General features: G+C 51.1%; 1 protein-coding gene across 1 annotated transcript in view; it reads right to left on the reverse strand.

Moving 5' to 3' along the window:
* lsm12b (LSM12 homolog b) overlaps positions 1-10,998 on the reverse strand; it is an 11,279-nt gene continuing 281 nt past the window's right edge. The window contains exons 2-5 of the mRNA XM_080542185.1: positions 2,080-2,213; positions 1,368-1,477; positions 866-992; positions 1-657 (exon numbers count right to left, since the gene is read on the reverse strand). Of these exons, the coding sequence (XP_080398311.1) occupies positions 565-657; positions 866-992; positions 1,368-1,477; positions 2,080-2,213 (464 nt within the window). The 3' untranslated portion in view covers positions 1-564. The remainder of the gene's footprint in view (positions 658-865; positions 993-1,367; positions 1,478-2,079; positions 2,214-10,998) is intronic.

Below are 10,998 nucleotides of genomic sequence, written 5' to 3' on the forward strand. Positions count from 1 at the left end.
TGTTACTTTTATTTTAGAAAATGTCCTTTTAAAGTGTGGCATTTCAAGTCACATTTTGTTTAAAATACAGAAAATACAGACACTTGTAGAACATGGATACAGCAAAAAGGAAACAATGACAGAAAATAAAGCTTACAAGCCTTTCTGACTGCTCTATTTTTCTCTTTTTGAAGAAATGGAATTGATGGCAAGGAAGAAAGTAGGATGGGGAGGGGGTGGGAGGGAGAAAAGCCGTTTGAGAAAAGAGGGGGATGACGGAGGAGAAGGAGGAGGAGGGGGGGAGGGGTGGGGGGGCAGAATGAGACAAGTTAGTTAAGGAAACTATGGTTGCTTTATGGTTCATGTTTTTAAATTATCTTTATAAAGTCTAATTTAAGATTTAACTCTTTTCCTCTTTCATTTTTTTTCTCTTTTTCTTAAATGGTTTTTTGATCTTCCGGACCCAGGTCCCCCAGCGCTCCTCATCGTGGTCTCAGACGCTGCGGGGACAGGAATGCCGACCTCGTCTGGCAGTGGGTACGACCTGCCCGCGGAGCCTTCCCACGGCCCACCCGCTCTGCCGACTCAAGAAGATAAAGTGGAGTCCTTCTGTGTTTGCTGTGCTTGTGAACGTTGCATGGACTTCTGACTTTCCACATCTCTAAAATGTTTCTCAACCTGCAGGGGGGGGGGGGGCGGGGAGGGAGGAAGATGGATCGGTTGAGGCGCATGACAGACTTTGCAATTTCCGTTTCGGAAAGAAATCGAGCATAAAATGTCAAGACGCTGAGCTACAAATCAAGCGTCGTGTTGTAATAAATACCGCTTCGCCACAAGGAAAACGCATTCGACAGATTGCTTAGATTAAAAAGTCGAGGATACTCACTATTTTGCGTACATGACTTAAAGCGCTTCCCTCTTTGCCTTTGCAGTTCTCAACCTGGTAAGGCGGCGAGATTACGACGTCGTCCATCACCATAATGTTCTTCTCCTGCCACTTACAGTCTTTGATGCTGGGGAGAGAACGGCTCGTTAGATCACAGTCCTGGGGGACTCCCCTAAGGTCAGAGGTCAACTCATGACAGGTGTCGTTAGAGTGGAAGGTCCTTTTAACTGGTCAGAACACGATCAGACCCCAGGGGACCCTTAGTCTTTCTTTAATCACACTACGTTGTCATCAAGAGGTACAGTATTGGACATGACATGAAATCTCAATTCAACATTTATTCGACAGAAAAACCTTCGAACAAATCACTCATTGTGGTTCTCCCGAGTAAAGACACGGTCTCTCAGACACGTGTGAACTTCTGGTGACCTTACGGGACGCCCCTCAGACGCCCCCCCCTGCCCACAGAGTTAGCCTCTAGCCGACGTGAGGTGACACTTACGTTTTGTGAATAGTCTGGAATAGCTGCTGGCCGTCCACTGAAACCCCAGCACTGATTGCATAGGCTTGGGACAGCTTGTCCTCCTTTTCTGATCGTGCTCGATTGGCAAGCTGCCAGGGAAAGTTAAGACAGTGGTTAGATATTAGCGATAACTTCACTAGCACCTTTGCCCTAGACTCCACTGGTGTCGATCTGAGAAGATTGGATAGGTGTAAGCGTGAATGTAAGTAAGTAAGTAAGTAAATAAAGCTTTATTTATATAGTACCTTTCATACAAGAAATGCAGCTCAAAGTGCTTTACAACAGGAATAAGAACAAACTCAATATATAAACATTTATAACATATGTAGTAGCTGCACGTTGCCTACTCTAATCAAATGTGGAAAACACCACCAAGCATCTCTGTCATCTCGCTTACGCCCAGCCAATCCTTTCAGGAGAGGCTCATAACATTAAAAGATCAGCAGTTGCTGACGCAATGAAACGTTTTTCCCCACAAGTGATCCCTCAAACATTTTATTGCCTCAGCAACCCACTGATCTTTAATACATAGACAGAATACATTATACAGAGAGAGAGCAACACCAGGAATACATCTGACCACAGCAGGAAGGGGAGAGAGAGACAGAATACATTATACAGAGAGAGAGCAACACCAGGAATACATCTGACCACAGCAGGAAGGGGAGAGAGAGACAGGAGAGGATGTTACCTTGCTAACATTCAGTGATGCTAGAGGAGGAGGGGTCTCAGTGCGGTCATTTATTATATCCACTTCAGAAACATAGGCTAGGTTGATCAGGATGACGTCACTGAGGTTGGACTTGCCGCTGGAGGAAGCACATTCTGGGGGGGGGGCTGAGGTTAAGGTAAACATCACGACACAGGCAGTGTTTCCCTCAGGAGCTTGTGAGACTGTGGTTGGTGGACCACGCATTTATAAAATAAATAGATATTCAAATATTCTTTACTTTTTTATTTTTTTTTATCGTTGACAGGGGGGAAACTGCTCAAAAACTTTCCCCCAACAGCACGAGGAAGTTTCTCACTCCCTTCACAGGGCTGGGCGCTGACATATAGAAGTAGTCTAAAGTGTGTGAGCGTGCGAGCTTACAGCAGCGGGGTGCGAGTGTGTGTGTGTGTGAGCGTGCAAGCTTACAGCAGCGGGGTGTGAGCGAGAGACGCTTCGCTGAAGCAACGGCGCAAAACACAACGTTAGAGATCTTTTCTGTTATGAGAAGTGGACAAATATTTTCGGCTCTGGGGAGCTTGGTGGCGTAAGGCAATAAGCGTCGACCATGTAACCGGTTCGATTCCGGCCACGGACATATCCTGCATGTCATCTCTTCTCTCTTTCTCACCCATCCTTCCTGTCAAATCTCTAACTGTCTCCGTTGCAATAAAAAAAGGAAAGTATGAGTGGGACCACCCCCACTCAGAAAAAATAGGACTAAAAAAGAATATATTTCCGGCTTGTTATGAAAGCGGGCCGCCACTCTAGGTAATTAAAGGGAAACACAGATACAGGACAGGGAGGGTATACCGAACCAAAGCACACCAAAACAAACACACCCACTTGAACAGTGTTGGGCATTAATGACAAGGATATGTGGACAGGATATGTGGACTAGGCCTACATCTTAGAATCATACATACATATAGCTTGAAACCACCTGAGCACCAATGTACAGTACCAGTCAAAAGTTTGGACACACTTCCCCATTCATATACATATACAGACAAACAGTCATAAGACATTATGATAGGGACGGGTGCATTCAGATGTCATGACATTCTGTTGATATGAATCACACCATCATGGCATCAACCAAACTGCTTACACCTGATTTACTGACGCTTTTATCCACTTAATACATTGCAGTGAGTCCAGACATTTCTCAATATGGTCCCAGCGGGAATCACACCCACCACAACCTAAGCGTTGTTAGTGCCGTGCTCTACTGACGGAGCGATAGAGGGCCACAGATGACCCAGATCTGTACCAGTGAAGTGCATAGTAAGATCTGTACCAGTGAAGTGCATAGTAAGATCTGTACCAGTGAAGTGCATAGTAAGATCTGTACCAGTGAAGTGCATAGTAAGATCTGTACCAGTGAAGTGCATAGTAAGGGAGTATATGATGCATAGTAAGGGAGTATATGATGCATAGTAAGGGAGTATATGATGGAGGAGGGGTCCGTTTGGGACCGGGGGCCTGTCAGCAGTCAGCAGTGTGTCAGTCTTCTGGAATGAGAGCCCAAGGGGCAATGCTGCCACCTATTGTAGACACATGGGTTAACATACCCAGGACACAGCATGGCTCATAGAAAAGCCTTTAACAGCATCCTATATTCAGAGCTGTGAAGCGTGACAGACACCCAAAGCATGACGCCCAAAATCCCGGCTTTCGCCTCAAACTTTCTGCCACTTTGGTTCCAGCCGCAAATCCCAATGTCAAAGACGGGGGGAATTTTTCGTGGTTGCGAGTCCCGGAATGTTGACGACATCGTTCAACCACACAACTGGATGGATGCAGTATCAATGGCACAGAGGAGAAACATCAGACTTCAGCAGAGATCCTATGTCTCCCTTCCACAATATTCTATGGTATTCATTTACATTTTTCACATTCAGCAGCACACCCTTTAATCCAAAACGACTTTACAACAATATTTGTCTAAGGAGTGAATCACCTATCCACCAGTCATCATAAGACAACTTAATTATGCTAGGACCAGGGGCAGTCACGATGCTAGAAAAAAGGAAGTATTCAAACATTGAAGTGAATAAAGGACTGAAAGCAATTGTGATGGTCTTACTCTTACGCATTGTCTCAGCTAGCCAATAACCACACCAGAGCTGATTTTACCTTTACAATAACCACACTAGAGGTTTCCTCAACTACAAACATCAACTCTGTCCTTTCGGTCAATTCACATAATATAATAACGGCATTTGAGAGGATCATCCACCTCCTGGCACCTCTAGGAAAGACTGTCAGATAGACAACGCTTCCCCTTCTGTCCAGGCACCCCACTGCTAGGTAAAACACAGATTAAAACCATGACAAAGTGAAACTACCCCGCTACTCGTGACTCATAACTGGAAGTTCCGACATCACCATCAATGCATCAGCATCACAACTGCCTGTGGCATGTAGCTGTAGGCCTACATTTTAGTCTGTCTAGTCACCAACAATCAAACACACAATCAAATACTACACAGCAATGGCTTTAACCAACTGGTCAGATGCTTTAAGGAGAGAAAATGCAGTTGACTTGCTGCATGAGGCTGATAACGCTTACATAGCTCAATACACCGTGGTGGGCTCTCACACACAGCCTCATCCTCACACACAGCCTCCTCACACACAGCCTCATCCTCACACACAGCCTCATCCTCACACACAGCCTCATCCTCTTCTCACACAGCCTCATCCTCACACACAGCCTCATCCTCACACACAGCCTCATCCTCACACACAGCCTCATCCTCACACACAGCCTCATCCACACACACCCAGCCTCCTCATCCCCACACACCCAGCCTCATCATCCTCACACCCAGCCTCAACATCCCCACACACCCAGCCTCCTCATCCTCAGAGCCAGCCTCATCCTCCTCTCACACCCATCCTCATCATCCACACACCCAGCCTCTAGGGATGCTCCGATTTATCGGCCACCGATTTAAATCGGCCGATTTCACTCCAAATGACTCGATCGGTGATCGGCAAAAATGGCCGATCGCAAAAACCGATCTTTTTTTTTTTCTTCCCCTGGGGAAGACAGATAACTAGGGTTGGGTACCGAAAATCGGTACCGGTAGGTACCGGTTACTTTACATTCGGTGTGTACCCGTACCGAATCGCAAAGGAGATTTCGGTGCCTCATTTCGGTACTTTTCTATCTCGCGACGTCACATCGCCTGTTAAATTTCCACTCAGTGAAAGCAGCGAGTACGGAAGGATAACGAGAAGGTTGCTAATAGCAACTTCCGCTAGCGGGTTGGCGTAACGCGACGCTCGACTTATGGGTGCGTTCCGTAAACTCGTTCTGGAATTCTGATCACCACTCGTGGAATGCCTTCTGTCCAATCAAATGACTTGCTCCCCTTATGACGTCGGGCCCAGTGTGCGCTGCGACGCTCTCAGAGCGAGTTTACGAACGCAAGCCTTTGATTGGACAGTGCACTCCAGGATTCGACGCGTCTGTTGATGACGTTGTGCGGATGTGTGGCTGCGTCTCTGCGAGGAGGACAACCTGATCGGGGATCTCTTGATATTCGGGTACTGTCCTTATCCTACTACTGTGTCTGAAAAATCAATCGTCATGTATCATGGACCAGAGAGGGGGAGAGGAGTAGTAGTAGCTGAGCGGCAACAGAGTTTGGATTTTGACGAGGTGGAGGGCTCCAGTTTATCAGAGTTATATTTCCTCTTGGTCTTCTTGGTTCTGGGGGCTATGCAGGCCTCTTCACTAGATCCCTTTTCTAAGAATATTCTGATGTCCTTGAGGGGCTGCCGAACAAGTGTGTACTCGTATTCGACATCAGTACCAACGATAGGCACCCCCAGCTTAATGGAGTCCCCAAGGCTCAGGAGTTTTATTTTCATTTATTTTAATTTGAGTGTATATTTAACTAATATATATTGTGCCTCAGCAATAAAAAAGTGAAAAGCTGTTTAATGTTGTCGACCGTGTTATTATTATATATATATATATATATATATATATATATATATGTCATTTTAAAAAATCTAAAGTACCGAATTAAGTACCGTTTTGGTACCGGTACCGTTTTTAAAGTATCGGTTAGGTACCGGTACCGGATAAAACCCAAACGGTACCCAACCCTACAGATAACTGAACAGAAAACATAGGAGGACGTAACAGTATGTAAACCATGAAGGCCACGTTTATGATGTCTTTTATACAGCCATATCGACTGACTTGGGCTTCAGGCCCTAACTGGGTGATAGGCCAGACTTTAAAAAAATATGTAGGCTATCCAGTCAGTAGGCCTACAGTTATGTATTTTTTTAAAAATCGGTATCGGTATCGGTTGATCTTGAGGAAAAAAATCGGTGATCGGTATCGGCCCCAAAAATCCAGATCGGAGCATCCCTACCAGCCTCCTCATCCTCAGAGCCATCCTCATCATCCACACACCCAGCCTCCTCATCCTCAGAGCCAGCCTCCTCATCCATACACACCCAGCCTCCTCCTCTCACACCCATCCTCATCCTCCCCTCACACCCATCCTCATCATCCACACACACCCAGCCTCAACATCCACACACCCATCCTCATCCTCCACACACCCAGCCTCCTCATCCACACAAACCCAGCTTCATCATCCACACACACCCAGCCTCAACATCCTCACACACCCAGCCTCAACATCCACACACACCCAGCCTCAACATCCACACTAGGGCTGGGCAAACGATCAAAATTTCTTTTTCGATAATCGCAAGAATTAACGATCAATTATCGATTAATCGCTAAGCTTTTTTTTCATTAAAACCAGCCTCCTCATCCTCACACACCCAGCCTCCTCATCCACACACACCCAGCCTCCTCATCCTCACACACCCAGCCTCCTCATCCTCACACACCCAGCCTCCTCATCCACACACACCCAGCCTCCTCATCCTCACACCCAGCCTCCTCATCCTCACACACCCAGCCTCCTCATCCACACACACCCAGCCTCCTCATCCTCACACACCCAGCCTCCTCATCCACATACACCCAGCCTCATCATCCACACACCCAGCCTCCTCATCCTCACACACCCAGCCTCCTCATCCTCACACCCAGCCTCCTCATCCTCACACACCCAGCCTCCTCATCCACACACACCCAGCCTCCTCATCCTCACACACCCAGCCTCCTCATCCTCACACACCCAGCCTCCTCATCCTCACACACCCAGCCTCATCATCCTCACACACCCAGCCTCCTCATCCTCACACACCCAGCCTCCTCATCCACACACACCCAGCCTCTTCATCCTCACACACCCAGCCTCCTCATCCTCACACACCCAGCCTCCTCATCCTCACACACCCAGCCTCAACATCCACACACACCCAGCCTCCTCCTCTCACACCCAGCCTCCTCCTCTCACACCCAGCCTCCTCCTCTCACACACCCAGCCTCCTCATCCACACACACCCAGCCTCCTCCTCTCACACACCCAGCCTCCTCATCCTCACACACCCAGCCTCATCATCCTCACACACCCAGCCTCCTCATCCTCACACACCCAGCCTCTTCATCCTCACACACCCAGCCTCTTCATCCTCACACACCCAGCCTCCTCATCCTCACACCCAGCCTCATCATCCTCACACACCCAGCATCCTCATCCTCTCACACCCAGCCTCCTCATCCTCACACACCCAGCCTCCTCATCCTCACACACCCAGCCTCCTCATCCACACACACCCAGCCTCCTCCTCACACACCCAGCCTCCTCCTCCTCACACACCCAGCCTCCTCATCCACACACACCCAGCCTCCTCATCCTCACACACCCAGCCTCCTCATCCACACACACCCAGCCTCCTCATCCTCACACACCCAGCCTCCTCATCCACACACACCCAGCCTCCTCATCCTCACACACCCAGCCTCCTCATCCACACACACCCAGCCTCCTCCTCACACACCCAGCCTCCTCATCCACACACACCCAGCCTCCTCATCCTCACACACCCAGCCTCCTCATCCTCACACACCCAGCCTCCTCCTCCTCACACACCCAGCCTCCTCATCCACACACACCCAGCCTCCTCATCCACACACACCCAGCCTCCTCATCCACACACACCCAGCCTCCTCATCCCCACACACCCAGCCTCCTCATCCTCACACACCCAGCCTCCTCATCCTCACACACCCAGCCTCCTCATCCACACACACCCAGCCTCCTCATCCTCACACACCCAGCCTCCTCATCCTCACACACCCAGCCTCCTCATCCTCACACACCCAGCCTCCTCATCCACACACCCAGCCTCCTCATCCTCACACACCCAGCCTCCTCATCCACACACACCCAGCCTCAACATCCTCACACCCAGCCTCCTCATCCTCACACACCCAGCCTCCTCATCCTCACACACCCAGCTTCCTCCTCACACACCCAGCCTCCTCATCCACACACACCCAGCCTCCTCCTCTCACACCCAGCCTCCTCCTCTCACACCCAGCCTCCTCCTCTCACACACCCAGCCTCCTCATCCACACACCCAGCCTCCTCATCCTCACACACCCAGCCTCCTCATCCTCACACACCCAGCCTCCTCATCCACACACCCAGCCTCCTCATCCACACACACCCAGCCTCCTCATCCTCACACACCCAGCTTCCTCCTCACACACCCAGCCTCCTCATCCACACACACCCAGCCTCCTCCTCTCACACCCAGCCTCCTCCTCTCACACCCAGCCTCCTCCTCTCACACACCCAGCCTCCTCATCCACACACACCCAGCCTCCTCCTCTCACACACCCAGCCTCCTCATCCTCACACACCCAGCCTCATCATCCTCACACACCCAGCCTCATCATCCTCACACACCCAGCCTCATCCTTACACACCCAGCCTCCTCATCCTCACACACCCAGCCTCCTCATCCCCACACACCCAGCCTCCTCATCCTCACACACCCAGCCTCCTCATCCACACACACCCAGCCTCCTCATCCACACACACCCAGCCTCCTCATCCCCACACACCCAGCCTCCTCATCCTCACACACCCAGCCTCCTCATCCTCACACACCCAGCCTCCTCATCCTCACACACCCAGCCTCCTCATCCTCACACACCCAGCCTCCTCATCCACACACACCCAGCCTCCTCCTCACACACCCAGCCTCCTCATCCACACACACCCAGCCTCCTCATCCACACACACCCAGCCTCCTCCTCACACACCCAGCCTCCTCATCCACACAGACCCAGCCTCCTCATCCACACACACCCAGCCTCCTCATCCCCACACACCCAGCTTCCTCCTCACACACCCAGCCTCCTCATCCACACACACCCAGCCTCCTCATCCACACACCCAGCCTCCTCATCCACACACACCCAGCCTCCTCATCCTCACACACCCAGCCTCCTCATCCACACACACCCAGCCTCCTCATCCACACAGACCCAGCCTCCTCATCCCCACACACCCAGCCTCCTCATCCTCACACACCCAACCTCCTCATCCTCACACACCCAGCCTCCTCATCCTCACACACCCAGCCTCCTCATCCACACACACCCAGCCTCCTCCTCACACACCCAGCCTCCTCATCCACACACACCCAGCCTCCTCATCCTCACACACCCAGCCTCCTCATCCACACACACCCAGCCTCCTCATCCACACACACCCAGCCTCAACATCCACACACCCAGCCTCCTCATCCTCACACACCCAGCCTCCTCATCCCCACACACCCAGCCTCCTCATCCACACACACCCAGCCTCCTCCTCACACACCCAGCCTCCTCATCCACACACACCCAGCCTCCTCATCCTCACACACCCAGCCTCCTCATCCACACACACCCAGCCTCCTCATCCACACACACCCAGCCTCAACATCCACACACCCAGCCTCCTCATCCTCACACACCCAGCCTCCTCATCCCCACACACCCAGCCTCCTCATCCACACACACCCAGCCTCCTCATCCTCACACACCCAGCCTCCTCATCCTCACACCCAGCCTCCTCATCCTCACACCCAGCCTCCTCATCCTCATCCACACACACCCAGCCTCCTCATCCTCACACACCCAGCCTCCTCATCCTCACACACCCAGCCTCCTCATCCTCACACACCCAGCCTCCTCATCCTCACACACCCAGCCTCCTCATCCTCACACACCCAGCCTCCTCATCCACACACACAGCCTCCTCATCCGCACTGAAGCTGGCAAATGCACACACAAAACAATACAGCTTGTATTGTTACCATGCCTGGTCCCAGTGTGTTAGTACTGGCTATTGGCATGGGTCTTCCATGGGATTATCTTCTTCTGGTTGATCAGCCCTGATGCACTGGAGCGGCGTGCTTCATATATCAGTCATAATATACAGCTAACTAACAGCCAACGTTGGGAAAACCCACCTGAATGTGACCCGATTCCTCGGACTTTGCGACATGCGAAACATTCGAGTGATTGTGGCATGAGGGGCTAAATGGACCCTGCTAACCCGGCGAGCTGGATGGAGGCCAGTTTTACGCTAAGCTACGCTACTTCTCGTTGCGTGGGAAATTAAATGTCTCATCTGCCAATTAAAATGCGCAGCGACAATTGGGTCCCATCCCTCGCCTGTGTGGAGAAGCAGCGAGGTCTCCCCGGCCAGGCCAGCCGACATCACTGGTACTGGCATGAGCCATGATGCCACACCGGCATCTGCCAAATAGTGCTCCTACCAGCCGAGGGACTGGCAACGCCGTGGAAACACAAACACATAAGCCAGAACCACGAGACCGAACACACACTTCAACGCCAGCAACCGACCCCAGGACAGTCGAAGGAGCCTAAATAACCCGAACGTATCGATTAATCCGCCGCTTTACCGGGGACAGAGACGAGCCACTCGGCTA

The sequence above is a fragment of the Nansenia antarctica genome (genome assembly GCF_963989245.1).
Source record: "Nansenia antarctica genome assembly, chromosome: 11".
NCBI lineage: Eukaryota > Metazoa > Chordata > Actinopteri > Argentiniformes > Microstomatidae > Nansenia > Nansenia antarctica.